The sequence below is a fragment of the Amia ocellicauda genome, chromosome 2 (assembly GCF_036373705.1).
Source record: "Amia ocellicauda isolate fAmiCal2 chromosome 2, fAmiCal2.hap1, whole genome shotgun sequence".
Lineage (NCBI taxonomy): Eukaryota > Metazoa > Chordata > Actinopteri > Amiiformes > Amiidae > Amia > Amia ocellicauda.
The window spans coordinates 44,847,915-44,866,870 of record NC_089851.1 but is presented as its reverse complement, the minus strand read 5'-3'; the positions used below and the strand labels follow the sequence as shown (position 1 = coordinate 44,866,870).

Here is an 18,956-nt window from a genome sequence, read left to right as displayed (position 1 = left end):
CAGCAAATCATTATGGCCATCGGAGAAATTAACAGTCACCTGAAAAATATCACTGACGCACTCACAGACATAAGCCACTCATTAAAGGAATTGGTCAAAAAATGAACTTTGTCTCTGATTACCATTTATATTGTCGCAATCACATGTTGACGGGCCTGAATGGCTTGTTGGTTGGGCTGCACATTCATTGGTCCTGGGTCGGGGTCATCTGGCGGTGCCGCCACCTCACCAAGTGGTATGCCGTGGCTGTGCGCGACATTGTGCAGCACAGCACAGGTCAGCACGATGCGGCACACCTTGTCAGGCAGTATAACAGCATCCCCCCAGTCCTGTCAAGGCAGCTCCACCGACATTTCAGCTGTCCAATCGCCCGCTCTACAACTGACCGAGTGCGAGAATGGGCATCATTGTAGCTGCGCTCTTGGTCAGTTTATGGGTTGGTGAGGGGGGTTAACAGCCACGTCTTTAGTGGATAACCATGGTCTCCTGATGGGCAGTTGAATAATTAAACGGCAAAAACAATAATACAAATAAAATTAGATAGAACCATAACTTTAAGTGCATCACTCACCAAGAAGCCACCCATCGCGCACTCTGCCAGCTTGGAGCCTCATCCCAACCATGCTGTTTGTAAGGATGTATGAATCATGGGTTGACCCAGGCCACCTTGCCACAATACTTGTTAGGCGCATTTGTGCATCACGTATTATCTGCACATTTATTGAATGGAAATGTTTCCGATTCACATATGCAAATTCTTCTTCAGATGGCGCCTTTATAGCAATGTGTGTGCAGTCGATCGCTCCGATTACATTAGGAAAACCGGCTATCGCTGCAAATTGCGCTTTAATGTTTGGCTGGTCAACTGCATCGTATGGGAACCTTATATACCTGGTAGACATGCGGATGATCCCGTCCCATACAGCTGGCATTGCGTGTCTCAAAGACGACTGGCTTATTCCTGAGCGGTCTGCCAGTTCCCTTTGGAAAGAACCAGTTGCCAGGAAACCAAGTGTTGTCAGCACTTGTAGGGGAACGGGTATTACATGGCTCCTCGCTGTCTCGGACCCAACTCAGCACAGAGCTCCAAGAGGATAGCCCTTGGAAATCTGAAACGGCTGATAAGCCAGTCAGCATCGTGGACCAGAAAATCATTGTGGTCCCTAAAAACTCATTCTCCTCGGATTCTGCCATTAGCAAAGTCCTCTAATAAGGCCAATGCTGCCATTGCCATAGACTAAGGGTTGTATCAATCTGCACATGCTTATATATGTTCTTACTTACTTGCATAATTGATAGAATATTCCCGTAAGGCTCGTGTGACAATAGTATTTTAATTATTTTATAAATTGCAAATTAATAGCAATGCTTCTCACAGGTGGTGGTGCGATAGACTTGTACAACAATTCTTAGTGTAATGTTTGCAACTTCACTTCATTGCCTGTAAGAGTTGCCAACGGACAAAAACCATGAGAAATGTACATACGCCAGACATGAAGTTGGCGTGGAAGAACACTTGCGTTCATTTTACTGTTCATCCGACCGTGAGCGTGAAAGATGGCGTACGCAAAGTTTTTGTGCTTACGCAGCGTTGATACATGAGGCCCCTGGTGTGTAGGTTTATACTTGAGCCTGGGAGTGGCAAGGGAAAATTGGGTTAGATTGTTGCACCATACAGTTGCTGGGTGCAGTTTTATTTTACTTTTTTATTAAATATGCCTATGCTATAAAATAAAATATTGCAGGGGTTTGAAGATGGAGTGATACACAATTGTCTACCCTTTTTCATACAATGGAGAAGAAAACCAAACAAGAAGAAATTAAGAGTATGTAAGTTAAAAACTAAATAAAAGCGTGACGTATTAATAACCAGACAGCCGATTGGTTTACCTTCTGTGTCCCGAACAGGAGTGCGACCAGTCCCTTGCAGTGAACAGCACACCCCACAGCTTCCCCCCACAGAGCCCAACAGAAGACCTGGAGAAGGAGCTGGAAAGCAAGCTGTGTGAGCTGGCCAGCAAGGAGAGCGACAAAGACGCCTTTTCAGAGGAAGAAGAGGAGGAAGGAGGGGTGCAGGCTGACACCAGCAGGACACCAGCTCAGTCGGAGGATCCTCCTTCGGCCGTGTTGGATCCTGTCTCTGTGGAGGATGTCCAGAAGGTGAGCATCTCGGGTGCAACTCTGACTACCTTCCTGTCTCGCTTTGTTTGCGTCTCCAGTGGACACACACAGGCGAAGATTATCTAGAGATAATACAAGAACATTTTTGATCTTACTTTAACTTCGGCACATTCCTCAAGGCACACTGGCTTTTAAATTATTTCAAAGGGGTCACGTGTGAAATATGCTGCATCTCTTGCAGAGTTCTGTATGCGGGAGTTTTAAAACTCAAAGGAGAACAGCCCCCAATCTGATGCCTCACTTCCACCTAGCCAAGCATCAATATCTGGCAACAAACACATTCCCAGCATTCATTGCTCTGCCTCCCTCCTCCACCACAGACTCCACCCCTGCAGCAGCTCCCAGGCTCATCTCCGTCCAGTGAGGGTGAGGTTCTGATGGTGGCTCTCAAAAGTATTCACCCCCCCCTGGACTTTTCCACATTGTGTTACAACATGAATTCAGAATGGATTTAATCAGGAGTTTTTGCCACTGATCATCATGCCCTCAGTCAAGCAAATAGACTTTCTACTCTACACTCCTGTAATCATTGTTGCTTTTTCAATTCTGACATATAGATTATTGACATTTAATTTACCTGACGCAGTGTTGTGTTATTAGTAAGCACATTCATCTAATTTTACATAACTTCACAAATGCAAACAGACACTCAATACGATGAATGTTTTATTCTTCTTCCTTAGCATTAGGTGTGCAGCCATGCAGTATTTACCAGAAGTACAGGACATGGTTTCAGTTTCAGTGTCTCATCTTCTCCATCGTGGTCGAGGAGAGCTGTTTTCTGACATATTTGTTAGTTTCTCTTTCACTTTTGTCAGCTTGATTCCAGAGTTACAAATATGCGCATTTATAGTGTTTTTTAAATACAGTGCCTCGAATTACATAAATATCTGTGCCTGTTAACAGTGACTATATGTTGCAGGCCTTTGGGTTAAACCAGAAAATCTCTATTCTTGTGTACATGGTTGACCAGCACAACTGTAAAACTGTAGGAGACTAAGGACCACATTGAAACACAATGTGCCAGAGTGTTTGGATTTACGTTTGTCACAGAGTGTGTGCCCTCCCAGCGCTGACTCTCATGACATGCAGGGAGACTTGAATCAGCACCGGCAGCAGGGCAGGTACAATCAGATTTTACTGAACCAGCACTCCACATGGTAGATTCCTGTCGTAGCTTTAGCTTAACATGTTCTGCAGAGTGATGGAAACTGCATTACGTGCGAATATTACAGAGCTCAGGCAGACGGCTGATTGAGGTCTTTTAGGTGATCCTCTTTGTTGGCAACACAGAGGAAAGCAGCAGCATGTCCTGTGTTATGTGGACACATTTCCCAGGCCTTTCCTTGGAGGAAGCTGCCACATCGAGGCTGCATCATCTTTTTCACTTCGTCCTGTTATAAACAACACTTTGTCACTTTGGAAAACTGAGGGGTCCCTATCAATTGCTTCCACAACAATTCGTCCACGGCAATTGGTCCCCACAACAATTGGTCCCCGCAACAATTCACCCCCATCTACTTGAGCATTTGGAAACATGAGTGTATAAGCTTATTGTAGAACCATATAAACCATATACATACACAGATCAGCCATAACATTATGACCACCTTCCTAATATTTTAGTACGTCCCTCTTTTGCTGCCAAAACAGCCCTGACCCGTCAAGGTATGGACTCCACTAGACCTCTGAAGGTGTGCTGTGGTATCTGGCACCAAGACGTTAGCAGCAGATCCTTTAAGTCCTGTAAGTTGCGAGGTGGGGCCTCCATGGATCGGACTTGTTTGTCCAGCATATCCCACAGATGCTCGATTGGACACCTTGAACTCGTGATTCATCAGACCAGGCCACCTTCTTCCATTGCTCCGTGGTCCAGTTCTGATGTTCGCATGCCCATTGTAGACGCTTTCGGCAGTGGACAGGGGTCAGCATGGGCACCCTGACTGGTCTGCGGCTACGCAGCCCCATACGCAACAAACTGCGATGCACTGTGTGTTCTGACACCTTTCTATCAGAACCAGCATTCACTTTTTCAGTAATTTGAGCTACAGTAGCTCGTCTGTTGGATCGGACCACACGGGCCAGCCTTCGCTCCCCACGTGCATCAATGAGCCTTGGCTGCCCATGACCCTGTCGCCGGTTCACCACTTTCCTTCCTTGGGCCACTTTTGATAGGTAGTGACCACTGCAGACCGGGAACACCCCACAAGAGCTGCAGTTTTCGAGATGCTCTGACCCAGTCGTCTAGCCATCACAATTTGGCCCTTGTCATAGTCGCTCAGATCCTTATGCTTGCCCATTTTTCCTGCTTCTAACACATCAACTTTGAGGACAAAATGTTCACTTGCTGCCTAATATATCCCACCCACTGACAGGTGCCGTGATAACGACATTATCAGTGTTATTCACTTCACCTGTCAGGGGTCATAATGTTATGGCTGATCGGTGTGTATATATATATATATATATATATATATATATATATATATATATATATATATATATATATATATATATATAGGTTGTAGTACACACACATATTTTGTATTGTTTATTGTAGTTTTTTATTGATAAATTCAATTGAGACTATTATTCCAATAATTCAGCCATATACAACTAATCAGGACAGTTGGCTGTGGTGGCTGTAGGCCACTTAAAGCAGGTTTCAAATTAAAGCTTGTATCTCATCTGACATAGTGGTTAAGTAAAACTGCTGCGAGCCTCGTGTATATACAGTTAGGTCCATTAGTTAGGACACAATTTTAATCTTTTTGGCTTTGTATGTCACCACACCATTTGAAAGGAAACAATCAAAATGTTCTTTAAGCGTAGACTTTCATCTTTAATTTGAGGGTAGTTACATCCAAATTGAGTGAACATTGTAGGAATTACACACATTTTCATTTTAGAGGCTCAAAAGTAATAGGACAAACTAACATAATCATGAATTAAATTGTGAGTTTCAATACTTGGTTGCAAATTCTTTGCAGTCAATGACTGCCTGAAGTCTGGAACCCATAGACATCACCAGATGCTGGGTTTCTTCCCTGGTGATGCTCTGCCAGGCCTGCACTGCAGCTGTCTTTAGTTCTTGCTTGTTCATTCTGTCACTGTCCAAATATTTATGGACCTAACTGTATATGTATATGTATATGTGTTCTATGGCTCTACAATAATTTAATGCACTCATGGTTACAAATGCTCAAGTGTAGAACATATTATGGGAGTGAATTGTGGGAGTTGTGGGGACGAATTGACATGCTCCCAAACAGTCTAATCAGACCCCAGAGCTCAATGTGGCTGGTCAATATTGAGTTGGATTCAATGGTCAATTACCACTTATTAATCTTTATCCCCCCACCCCTATCCATCATAAACCCTGTGGCACACACATCACAATGCAACATTTAAGAAACTCTTACGTTTTATGTTATTTTTTTCTTCTTCTTCTTCTACCGCGTGCTTTAAATCCACAAGCGCTTTGTTCTTGTCATCTTTAAAATAGACCCTACGCTCTGACATTTTCTTGCTGGCCCTTATGACTAACACATTCAGTGGCTGCAGCTTCTGGAACTTTCTCATCTGAGTGCCAGAAAGAAAACAAAAAAAAAAACTTCTTGGGGGTTTAAAGGTAACGCTCTGGCTTTTCTTTCTAACTTTTTTTTTTCTCCCGCCCCCCCACCCCTGTACTTTCTATTTCTTTCTCTCACACGCCTACGTTAGGAAGGGCACACTGGTATAGACCTGCAGCAGAAGCTTCAGTTCTTATCATCCCTCTTACAACAGGTAAGTTGTACAAGCAGAATTTCACTACCTTTCTGCTTCTCCAGTGAGCCCTTTCATTACCAAATGCTTTGTTTTCTCTGCCTTTGAGATTATGAATACACTGCATGACAAAACGACCCTCTTCTCTCCTGGTGTACGTGTCATAGTCTTCATTAACACTGTTCTCTTGACCTATTTAGATCACATTGCCCATTAAGAAGCGCTTTCAGAAACTGAAAGGGGCTCTGCTGCCAGCTACTTTAATTTCACCCCAAATTTATATCTGCGGGATGTCAGTCATTGCCACAGCAATCAACGACAACAGCATCTTCAGCATAAAATCCGCATAATGAAATTAAGCATTGAAAGAGTCCAAATCCAATTCAGATACAAAAGTTCCAAAACAAAAACTGGAAAATAAGAAAGAAAATATAGCTATAACATATATATATAATTACCTGTCATATAGTGGGTGATATATCAAGCAGTTTTACAAATATTAGAAAGTAACCTATAACAAGAGGATACAAGATAAATACACAAAATTGTGTTTTATTGACAGTGAAGTATCGTATACAGGCAGAATTGACTTTTCATTACTATTCGTTTCTAATGATCTAAAGTTAGACTTTAAGTTCAGACAGCAATGTCCAACAGAGACAGTGTCACCCATCTATCAGAAAAGAAACTGCACTTCTTTTGCAAAAGTTTCTGGACAAACTTTTCTTTCAAAGGGAAACCTGTTAATATCTTGTTCTGAGGCCTTCACAAGTGTTTATTTGATTTATTTTGTAATTAAGGGGCACGGTCTTTTAGCATTGAAAAAGGCTGTTAACATAGAGCCATCGATTCTTTTCAGTATTGACATTCTGCTTGCCTAATTGATGCTCCAAAGTTTTTATGGGGAATGCACTTGAAAGTGTGGATGGCAGCTGGTGCCACTCTTTCCACATCTCAAGTGTTATGTTTCTTTCACGAGCTAACGGCCCCTTTTCTCGGCTCGTTCTTTGGCGATAAATGGCTGTTTTTTGCTAGCTGATCAAAGCTGTTCTGCCTCATCTCTTCATTATCCCCTTAATTATTTGTCTTCTCTCTCACTCCATCTTCCCTGAGCTTGAGACAAGGGCGAGGTGAGGTGACGATCCAGGTGAGGATTTCAAAGCTGGATAGACATGACGCTAACGAGCAGAGAGATTTTCAGTGAGGCTGGTGTAACTGCCATTAAAGTGTAGTTGCTACTACAACCACTTGAACAGCAGGGATTGTTTACGTGGTGTTGAAGGGAGAAGGACTTTCTGATAGCCACAGAGTGTCTAAAAGCATTAAACAAGGTGTTAGTGACCAGAGGTGTGACCTCAGACATATGGGAAGCATTTATTCGGGAAACAGCTTGTAAAATGAACATCAAGAAGACACTTAATTTAACTAATGCTTTTGAAGTTAAATCTGTGTATTTTGCCCATTTGTTTTCTTTTTGGTTGTCACAGCATTTCTCATAACACATTCTGGTTAATCTGGTTTTCATATTATAGGCTATTTATTTTTTTCATGTTAAAAAAATACACGATAGAATTAATACTGGTCCAAGTTGTTTAAATAAAATAATAGAGATGATAAAAATATCCATTGAAGTGTTTTTTGTTTAGTTTTTTTTGCAGATGTCATTATATGTATATGTATTAATAGTAGCCATATAGTGTTGTGGTTACATTATTGAATCAGTTTAATCGGTAGATTACATGGTTTCCACTTAATTAACCAAATACATCAGAGAAGAAAATCAGGGATCAATAAACCAGGATAATCATTGAACATCCTTATTCCATTAAATGGTGTAGATGGGTGGAACATGAATCCAAAAGCATGATAGCCTCAGTGATGGTATGAAAGATGCCACATAGACTCTTTATACATATTTTAATTTCCAGTGCAGAGAAACATCAGTGTAGTGATAGGCCAAATGCTTCACCAAATGCGGAGTGAGAAAAACTAATAATTGTTTAACGATTACTGAATCTCTTCTTTCTCATGAAGAGTACACCAAACTCTCTCTACTGAAGTATAACATTACATCCAAAACATATTTGCATATATATTAAATTACATTTCTTGTCCAGAAATTTACCTTATTTTTATTACTATTATTATTGTTCTTGATTTAAAAATAAATACATCTGAAAAACATACAGTTAGGTCCATAAATATTTGAATAGTGATACTCAATTTTAGGGGTTTAACAGTATTTGGACAAACTAACATAATCATGAATTAAACTGTGAGTTTCAATACTTGGTTGCAAATCCTTTACAGTCAATGACTGCCTACAGTCTGGAATGCCCCAAGAACAAGCAGGAACTAAAGACAGCTGCAGTGCAGCCAGAAGTCTTGCTGATTGATAGGGGATCAAATACTTATTTCCCTCATTAACATGCAAATCAATTTATAACTTTTTTTAAATGCGTTTTTCTGGATTTGTTTACTGTTATTCTGTCTCTCACTGTTAAAATACACCTACCATTAAAATTATAGACTGATCATTTCTTTGTCAGTGGGCAAACGTACAAAATCAGCAGGGGATCAAATACTTTTTTCCCTCACTGTTTATGCTATGGGATGATAAGGAATTTAGTAATAAATAAGAACAGTGTAGCGTAAGGTACACTTATAAATTTCAATTAAAGAAGTGAATTTATAGTATCACCTTATCACGAATCCTGGAATCTTGTAGAACTCAATTTCTGTAATAATTGGACGCAGACACCAATTCCAAAGATATAAATTGTCAAATTTATTCAAAACAAAGACTAAATGTAGCACTACACTAATTATACAAAAGGGAAAAACTAATTAAAATTCAACTCTAGATCAACAAATCAAAGACAAATCACTTCCGTGACCAAATCAAAGACCATGGGATCGCATATGATAACACACAAATCGTTAAACAAAAAAGGTTATAAACACATTGACTACAATACCGGTTAGTAAGACGAAGGTGAGTCTCTCGTTAGTATTATTAGTCAGACATTAAATAACTACGCAGGTTAGTATTTATGTCAGGTAACTTCTCGTTATATATATATATATATCACGTTTAGGTGCCGAGAAAGATCCTATCATTACTTGTTACCACAATTTCCCTTAACTGATTATTATTCAATGATTAAGGATAGGCAGGGCCACCAATAATCTAATGTCTATTAACGTGTGTCAATTTCAGACTAAACAGTTAAACAGGAATGAGAAGATATTTCTCGGCGTTGACAGATTTTATTTCTAAAATTATCAACAAAACAGTTTAATGCAACACACATTTATATTTAAGAAAACTAAATGATATTACACATTCTAGAGTTATGAATCACAGATTAACATTTCTAAACATTTCTAATTCTCAAATGTCATGAATCATGAACTCCAAACTGTTAAACTTATCTGAACTTCGTCGCAGAGAGGCCTCTCTGGCTTCGGGCTCAGATAACAGCACACGGCACGAGGTCCGTGTGGTTTGTAACAAAGGCAGTCCGGTTCGGCTTTGTCCAAGAACTTCCACTCAGTCGATGCACCTGGAAGTTGGGGTTTCGCGAAAGTAGAGTCGTTTCCAAACAGATTTTCCACTGGTTTGAAGGCTCCAAGGTTGTGCACAAAATCTTCTTGGCAAGCAGGGTCTCTCACCGTACTTATTTGAAGACAAAGTCTTTGAGGAAAGCAGGGCCCTGTTCGTTCTAAGGGTCAAGTTTCTTAAGACTCAAATAGCTATTTAAATGACTGACACTTTCGTATACAGTCGACTTAGTCAATTGTCCAGCTGTAAAACTCCACTGATCAGGTGGGCACAGGCGGGCAGCGCAGTCTGTAAAGTTCTTTATTTAATAAAGTCCTTTAAAAGAATTCTTCGTACGGCTCAATCTCCTTCTCCCAGTTTAACTCTTCTGTTGCCGGCAAAGACTTGGTTGGTTTCTGGTTCCGGTTCTGACAACAGAGCTAAAGGTTGAGCTGGGGCAGCGAGTTACTGGTTCAGGTGAGAGAGAGAGATAGCGAGAGAAAGACTGTCCACTGTTCCTTATAGTCTGTCAGATCAATAGGTGATTGGTCCCTGAGTTCTTGAGATTGGATTTCGGTTTCAGCCCCCAGTGTCCTATTGGAGGGGGGCTTGATTTATGACTGATGTCAATCCATGCCATCTTTTGGAAATGCCGGTTGGCCTGGGTTCATAGCTCTATGTCGGGATTTCGGCTCTCATCCACTTCAAAGAGTTTTTATCACCTACAGGCCCCTTTCTCCAGACATTTCACAGCAGGACTCTAAACCATTCGGCCCATTCTCGGTGCCATCCTCCCCAAAACTGTCACTTTGATGCAAACCAGTTCCAAGCTGATGAGCTAAGGAAATCTGATAACTTTGGGGGGGGAGAGGTCTTCTTTAGATCAGTGCTTCAGCTCAGAGCCCAAATGCTCTTATCCAAATACACCCAACATAACGCTACAACAGTATGTTTCTTAGACTTCCTGTAATACATGGATAGCACATTCATTTGAAAAACTGCAAAACTTTTTTTTAAGTATTAAAATAGTTAGTCTTAACTAAAAGTGAATCTGGTAGATGTTATATTGGTCAACTAATGACTTACTTAAAGTCAATTGAAGAATCGGAAAGATTTCAAGGAGAATAATAATTTCTCAGCCCACTCTGAATTACTTTTTCCTGAATTCACTGGTATTTTGAAATGGTTATTGGTCGAATTTCAAGTACTGATTTGCTCATTGAACACATCTCAGAAAACGCAGAGAAAAGGTGAAAGGTGTTTTTTTCTTTTTATTAACATTATGTAACATTGGGTCTTTGCATTTTCTGTTAACGTTCATTGTAGGCCATGTGCGGTGATGTGTAATTTCACTTGTGAGCTAAATGTATTTTGACTGGTGGTGTTGTGGTACAATGTCTCTAGTTCGGTGAGCAGGATTACTACATGGTGAGCTAAACACACTGAGTTGTGTCTTACTGAAACTGCAACCCCCGATTCCATCACCAGCCCTGTCTATTGAAAATTACTTTTGATCAATAGAAAATGTAAGGGCTCATTCATTTTGACTTGTGCTGGTGAAGTGGAATAAGGGGATGACTAATTAGTATCCTTGGTTTGTACACGGCCGTTCTGAGTGGTTCATTAACACACTGGATGAGCCAGGAGCCATCAGAAAACATGGTTATACAAACCCTGTAAAAAAAAAAAAAAAAAAAAAAAAAAAAGCATTAGCCAGTATGGACGACTACTAGACTTGAAAATGTCTTACTATCTAGAATGAATCTGCCCTGTAAGTAGTGACACGGAAAACATACACAGTGTTTCACAGAAATTCATGGATGGCCACTGAGGAAAATCTTGATAGACACTGAACAGTATGAAGCAGATGCTGCTTTTTCATTCAGTAACACAATGGGGCAGTGTGCTTGGAAAGCTAAAAGCCATACGTGAACATAAACAGCGTACAGTATTTGGGGATTAGATCTCTTGCTTGTAAGGCTCATCTACAGTCACCTGCTTTGTAGTTTCTTTGTAGACTCTTGCATGCTGAATGGAAGTATTCATCGCAAAACACTACCTGTGTTAATTATGCCTCATTATTGTTGACTCCTATTTTTTCCCACTGCTTTGGGAGGGAGAATCACAGTCTGTTCCTTTTGACACAAATACCATATTTTCAAACACATTTATTGGATGTTCTTGCATGTTGTCATGCATTTATGTTCAGCCGACAGGACAGCTGGCTTATCACCTGACAGCCTTGTGTTGCCACCATTTTCAGGGTGTCATTTGTTCACTAGTATTCGCCGCATTTGTTGCCACAGTTGACTACACAATCCATGTTCTGTTCCACTGTGTCGTGTTTCGCTTTGCTTTGACATGTTGCATTGTCTTCTCAAGCATAGGAACAGATGTTTAACCGTCCCAAAGACAGTAAGAGCTGCATTAATTAAAGCAGATACAACATTTCTTCTGAACCCTGTTCAGTTGTTGTTTTTGTGCTTTTTGTTTTAAACAGAAATATTCTGCAGTCTCTCTCTGCAGTATCACTACAGAGGTACTCAAGGTCCTTAATGCCACGGAGGAGCTAATCGAGGAAGCTGTGGGTGATGGTGACAGTGGCTCCGAGTTGTTGGGCAGGGTAACCATTCCTGAGGGGACAGACACTGAGAAACTGGACGAGCACCTGACCAAACTGGAGGAGAACGTAAGGCATTCCTCCCAGCATTCTCCTGGGCTACCCAACGAGTGGCTTCTGCCAAATCTGAGACTAAATAAAAACTTTGATCTACCCGCAGATTGCAATATAACTGTACCTTGTTGCATTTATGTTTCTAAGTACTTGAATGAGCTTCTTGACAGTTCAATAAAGGAAATAGGTCACAAGGTTGTAAATTTGATGGTTATTCAAAGTTTTGATTTAATCTATGCCATAATTTGCAGAAGTTATTTCGAGGGAAATTGAAATCTATATATTTTATAAATCCCCTAATCAATATAATGCCTTATTTAAGTCTTTTGGTGGCAGTGTCTCTTTCCAAACTCTATTCTTACCTGCCTCAAAAGGGCACATTCTAGCTATAATGATCTGCAGATGATTATTATTTATTTGTTTGTTTGTTCATTTGTTTGTTTCTTGGCAAATGCCCTCACCCTGGGCAGTAGTCCTATTAAAGATAATTTAAAATATTATTAAAGTTATGCAGTGTATTAAAAAATAATTGAGAGACCATGTGACAGGAAGGATGGAGACCACTGTATCCTGTTGTAACCATCAGTGCTGTGAATTCGCAGGTGTACCTGGCCGCTGGCACGGTGTATGGGTTGGAGGGGCAGCTGGGCGACCTGGAGGAGTGTGCTCGCAGCATCAGCAGCGTCACCACAGAGACGGAGCTGGCGCACCTTGAAGACCAGGTGGCGAGTGCGGCAGCGCAGGTCCACCAGGCCGAACTGCAGGTCTGGGCCCATTACCTAAGCATTCAGCTCTAGCGGCGCCAGTGGAGAGCGCTAGGGAAACAGAGCGTCCTGTTTGCCTTGTGCCTTGTCGTGTGACTTGTGACGTCTGGTGCCTGCCTCCCCGGCACCTGAGTGGCTCATTGGTGGGAGTTGGGTCGGGGTTGCCCTTCACTGCCCGAGATTGAAAAAACATGCGATCCAGATTGAAATGTAGGTCAAGCTGTAAAAAAAAAAACAGTTTTCAGCCCTCCATCCCCTGTGGGAGAACCCAAGTGAAAATTTTACTTGCTGATATTCTCCTAGTCCCACATCTGATAGTCTCACACAACATGTGTGTTAGATTCCCCACCGAGCAAAGTATCGCACTACAATGCTGTGCTGAAAATGAGTCCCGCCCACTTAAAAAAGTTACACTGCACCACTTTACATTGTTAAATTGACTAAATTCAATTTACAGACAGACTGCTGACTGACTGAAGAGGCCTGTTGGGGTTTTGAAGGATGCGGGTGGCCAGGCGGTATTGGGTTTAGACCCCGTTCACACCCTGGGCCACCTCAAATTTAGTCCGTCTTTTTTCAGACACCCCGTTCACATTTGCGGTTTTAGGAGCCTAAGTGCGTCACATATGCCGGCAAAAAGGCGGCCTAAACGAAATGCATGCCGGTAATAAACAAATCTGCTCAAACAAACCAGTTACGCATGACATTAGGTCTGCTTACAGGTGTATGCGATGTATTTATAATCACAACTTATTAATACCTATAATATATATATATAGGCTATTGTTCGGTTCTATATTTTGTTTTAAAGTAATCTTAACCCTTTGCAGAAGAAGATTTCCAAAATAATTTTAAAAATGTGCTGATTCAATTGGGAATCAGCAAGTCTATAAGGGCTGTTATACAATTCACCCGAAAGCGAAGCACCTTTATTAGGACATCTGCATTAAATCACAAGAAATCGTATGCAATCGTCTGCATTGAAAGCAGCCTCTGTGATGCGTCTATAGTTATATATCCTCATAGACAGCAGCACTGCACTTCCTGCGGTTTCTGTTTTAATTTTATCTTCATCCACATTTAAACAGCGATTTAATTTCTTCATCGTCTCAGTTCCTCCAATGCCGGCATTTGTGATTGTACTGCTCAGCTCAATATAATCGCATTTCGGATTGCATAGTAAACAGCTGGTCTCGTTTTAAAATGCACTGATTTGAATGGAAACCTGCTTCGTTTAAATGTATATCGTTTTAATGCAAAATTCTGATAATTAATAAAGTTACCTGGTCCCACGTGTTTCACGTGTAAAGCATGCTGTTAAATTCCAGACTTCAATCATACTTAGTACAAGAAAAATACAATAGCAAGTTTACCAGCTACACACACTTTTATTTTAATCGACCGAGTAGTTTGAACTGTTTACATCATTATAACTCATTACTGAGCCTAGACTTTTTTAATATATATAAAGATGTGAGCTAGCGAAATGTATCAGTACATTTAAGGCTATAGATAGATATGACATTCAAACAATATAGATACAATACTGTGTCCTGTAGCTGTGTCAGTGCCCGTGTTTACTCTTTGTTTTTTCTGTGGGACGAAGCGGCGTCTCTGGGGGCGGGGCTTGAGTTACGTCACACGCTGACGCTTTCCACTCGGCCCAGGGTCCGGCGCATCACAGTCTCAGTTAGGCCGGCATTAGGCCCCTCAAAAGATTTGGGCCGGGTCAAAAAGCGGGACTAGTTTTGACCCGGTCCAGGGCCGGCCTAAATCTATAACCCCGTTCACATATGAGTTATATCTCAAGTGTGAACGGGGTCTTACTCTAAGAACCCTCCTTACAGTTTGGATACCCACATGTTTGGGTATTATGGTTCAGGGGTCTTCAGCCAGACATGAGCAGCCTGCACTTTGCATCGCAGCGTTACAGCGGACTGAGAAAGGGAGGGTGTGTATGTGCTCTTTAGCTCTCAAAGTGCTTCTGTGGCTATTTCTGTGCATCTCAAGTTAGCAGCTTGGGTCTTGAATAACATTGATTTGGTGGTAAAGAACGCAAAACAAAAAAGCCATCGTGCTCTTGAGGCTGTAATAATAAGGCTGTAATAGAGTTTGGGCTTACAGACCCAAACTCTATCTGCAAGTGACTCATCAGGGTAAATGATGCACACAAGCTGAATATGAAGCTAGTAAATATAATCTATTCACATTCGGCAAGGAGGAACGTCATTTTTGTTCTTGGCTTCCTCCTAAATTTCAATTTCAGACGAAAACAAGAACATATTTTTTCCTTAAATAGCAACAACAGTAAACGTCTCTGAAAGTCCAACCATCTGTACTCCAACTGAAGTATTACAATGTCTGTTTGTTTCCCACGATGTGCTAAAATTATGGGTATTGTACTGATTTAAATGGTCAATATCAATGGAAAGTTTTCCAGCTCTCTTTATCGTTTTCTTTCAGATATCTGATATTGAACTAAGAATCTCAGCCCTCCAAACAGCTGGCTTAAATGTTGCCCCCTGTACACGCTTTTCCAAGTATAAAGATAACAAGCAAACACCTCAGGTAAGACTGTGCTTACTGTAGGGGTCAATAATGGGTGAGGTATCTTACTGGTACAAAACCGTGTTCCTGGTTTCACGTAAATGTATAACCTGATCTTCTGTTCTGCAGCCACAGACAATAGATTCGTCACGGCAACAGAGAAGGAAACTTCCTGCCCCACCAGTACAAGGTACGCAATCACAATTTTAATATGGATATATGTTAAAAATAAAAAAAGTAGTAGTAATAAAATAGTTTTGTTTTTGTTTTTTTCTGCCCACTTTTTCACTCCTGCTGCCACATTGATTTTACCATAAAGGCTATGCACATAACAAATGTACTGCCACGCTAGGGTTTGTGTTTTTTTCCACTGGATGGATGTGGTCTCACACTTACTCTCTTGGTACACTTTCTGTGTTTGCACATAGTTTTCTCAAACTAGAGATGTTGTTTCCAAAAAAGTTTGTATCTTACAGTGCCCGTGCCTGGTTTTATCTGTTCCTAAAAATATTCTTCATCTCCAATAGTTGAAGGCATCTGTATTGGGAACAGCCCCTTTGTCAGTAAAACACCCAGACATATTGATTATGCCAAAACTTAGAAGCATTTTTCAAGAGACAGACTCAGTGTGAGCAGTTGGCTCATATATATATATATGCAATTTTTTTTCCCAATACAGAAACGCATACTTTTTTTTTTTTTTTTTTTTAACTAACTGGAATTGTATTGATTTGTGTCAGACACTACAGCCTTCTTATGACTGAATTTCCTAAGATAAGATGTCTGCAGCTAATGGACTAAAGAAGGGTTAGGTAATTAGATTTTTCTTTTTTTCTTCTTTTTTCTTCACACGAAAGCACTTTATCAAGTTATGACATTAAAGAAGAAGAAAAAAGTGGAATGAAAATAGGAGTACATGCAGAAGACACATAGTAGTTACTAAAGAGATGCCCTATTTGGTAACCTTGGAGAGAGAGAGAGGGCTTAGGTTGCATTGTATTCTCTCTTGAGTAAACCAACACTGTCATTTTAATGAATGTAGTTCTTTCCAGCATTGACAAATGTCTTCAGCATGTCAATGAATCATTCTATTATTTAATGTCAGCTTCAAAGAATATTCATTGGATGGAAACTATATATACAGACGGGTGACAAATGAAAGGAAAAAACAACATAAAGTGTCTCAGTAAGGTGGACACTACCCACCAGAACAGCTTCAATGCTCTTGGCACAGATTCTACGAGTCTCTGAACTCCACTGGAGGGATCGAACACCATTCTTCCAAAAGATATTCCCATTTGGGGTTTTGTTGATGGTGGTGGAGAGCGCTGTCTAATCTCTAATCTAATCTCCCATAGGTGTTCAATTGGGTTGAGATCTGGTGACTGCGAAGGCCATAGCATATGATTCACATCATTTTCATACTCATCACACCATTCAGTGAGCCCTCGTGCCCTGTGGATGGGGGCATTGTCATCCTGGAAGAGACCACTCCCATCAGGATAGAAATCTTTCACCATAGGATAAAGGTGATCAATCAGAAAAACTTGCAGTGACCCTTCCCTCTAAGGGGAAAAGTGGACCCAAACCATGACAGGAAGATGCCCCCCACAGCATAAGAGAGCCTCCAGACCCCCTCACTGTAGGGGTCAAGCAGTCAGGCCTGTACCATTCTCTTGGTGTCCCACACATGCACTCGCCCACTTGTCGAGAATATGATGAAGGATGACTCATCTGACCATATCACTTTTATCCACATCTCTGTAGACCGGTGCCTATGGTTTTTGCACCACTGAACTCTCTAATGTGCATTTGTCTCTGTAATGAGGGGTTTATGCACTGCAACACCACTGTAATATCCTTGAAGGACTGTTCTTCCTGACACAGTCTGATCACATCCTGCATTGACATTCTCAGTCACCTGGGAAAGAGTTGCTCTTTTACCTTACACATTGCAGTAATGCACAAGCATCACGGTCATCAAATGAATTCGACCACAATTTCCAACCCTATTTAATGATATCTTTCCTATAGAACTAAATGCAGTTGTAACTTTAGTCACTGTTCCTATTGAAACAGTAGCCAGTTGAGCAGTTTGTGACTGAAGCTTTTGCCATTTGTACCCCAATAATGACCCCTCTTTCAAAGTCACTTAGATCCTTTCCTCTTGCCGTCTTGATCCAAAATCAAGGTCAACTGGGCCTGCTCAGCATTTGCATACATGCCACAGAGCATGATAGGATGTTCATTGCTTAATTGTATCATGCAGTACACCTGTTTGGAGGCATCTGCATTAATAATGTTCCTCCACTCATTTATTCAGGTTTTTCCTTTAATTTGTCACCCGTCTGTATATATAGGACTGAGTATGTGTCTTATGCCTAGTTTCAATCAAATTCTCTGCCATTAAATAACAGGAAAAGATGTATATGCACACACATCTTTCCAAATTATGTTTTACTTCGAATCTTCTAATTATATTATTTTAGAAACTCTGTCTTAAAGAAAACGGGAGTGTTGATAATGGGATGGCCGTAGTTAATATGTTAGTTACTTTTACAAGAAGCATCCGTGGTGACGAAATGCCTATTGTGAGATGATCCTATGGAAGACTGACTTTTAAGTGAAGTGGTACTGAACATGTACCAATGTTTATTGCCAAATCACGTCTGATCTGTTACTGTGCTTTCAGGCGTGATCTGGTGCGCCACATGAATACATTGAGTTTTACTCCCACAGTCCAGCGTAGTAAAGCACAGTGAAGGCATGTTGCAACCATATGAAGCCACCATGAGACTAGGTTATAACCATTATCGAACCATATTAAATGGGCTCAAAGTCTATGGTAAATTCACCAGGACAAACTCATCACAGGATTTATTACTGCCCAGGAGAAAATCTGCGGCCCCATCATAGATGCTGAAATGAAACCAGCAAAATAATGCGAACAGTCCTCCATGGGCAAGGATTGTAAAATATTATGTTTTTAGTCTATTGATTGATTGATTTCACCTTGGTGGCTAGTATAATTTGTTTGGAGTTCTTACAGCATGGAAGGAATTTTAATTTGGAAGGCCCATGTGTCTACATCCTGTTCGCACATCAATCAATCAATCCTGGAGTGTACCATGAAGCTTCAGGAATTATCTCTTCACCGCCTCATACAGCCCCAAAGAACACATCTGGGAGGAACTGGAGCAGCGCATTGGGAAAGGACCAATTTCTCTGTACTGTTAAACTGAAAAACAATAAGGGGGAAATGTATTTAAAAAACATTTGAAGATTTCAAGGCCACTTACAAAAATCAATAGCATTTCTTTCTTATTTTTCTCAGTTATTTCCGTTCTGCCTTCCTTAACATCCTGGAACTTAATTTAAATTCTTAAAATACTTCAGATAAATGTTCCTTTCCAAAAAAAAAATATTGAATTAACAGAATCAAACACCAGCCTGAATCCAGTAGTGTTTTTTCTTCAGTCCA

General features: G+C 40.7%; 1 protein-coding gene across 1 annotated transcript in view; it reads left to right on the top strand.

The window, feature by feature from the left end:
* The window catches only part of myripb (myosin VIIA and Rab interacting protein b), a 194,185-nt gene that overhangs the window by 174,415 nt on the left and 814 nt on the right, over positions 1-18,956 (top strand). Inside the window, exons 11-15 of the mRNA XM_066724252.1 lie at positions 1,909-2,160; positions 11,991-12,179; positions 12,767-12,928; positions 15,392-15,496; positions 15,605-15,665. Of these exons, the coding sequence (XP_066580349.1) occupies positions 1,909-2,160; positions 11,991-12,179; positions 12,767-12,928; positions 15,392-15,496; positions 15,605-15,665 (769 nt within the window). The remainder of the gene's footprint in view (positions 1-1,908; positions 2,161-11,990; positions 12,180-12,766; positions 12,929-15,391; positions 15,497-15,604; positions 15,666-18,956) is intronic.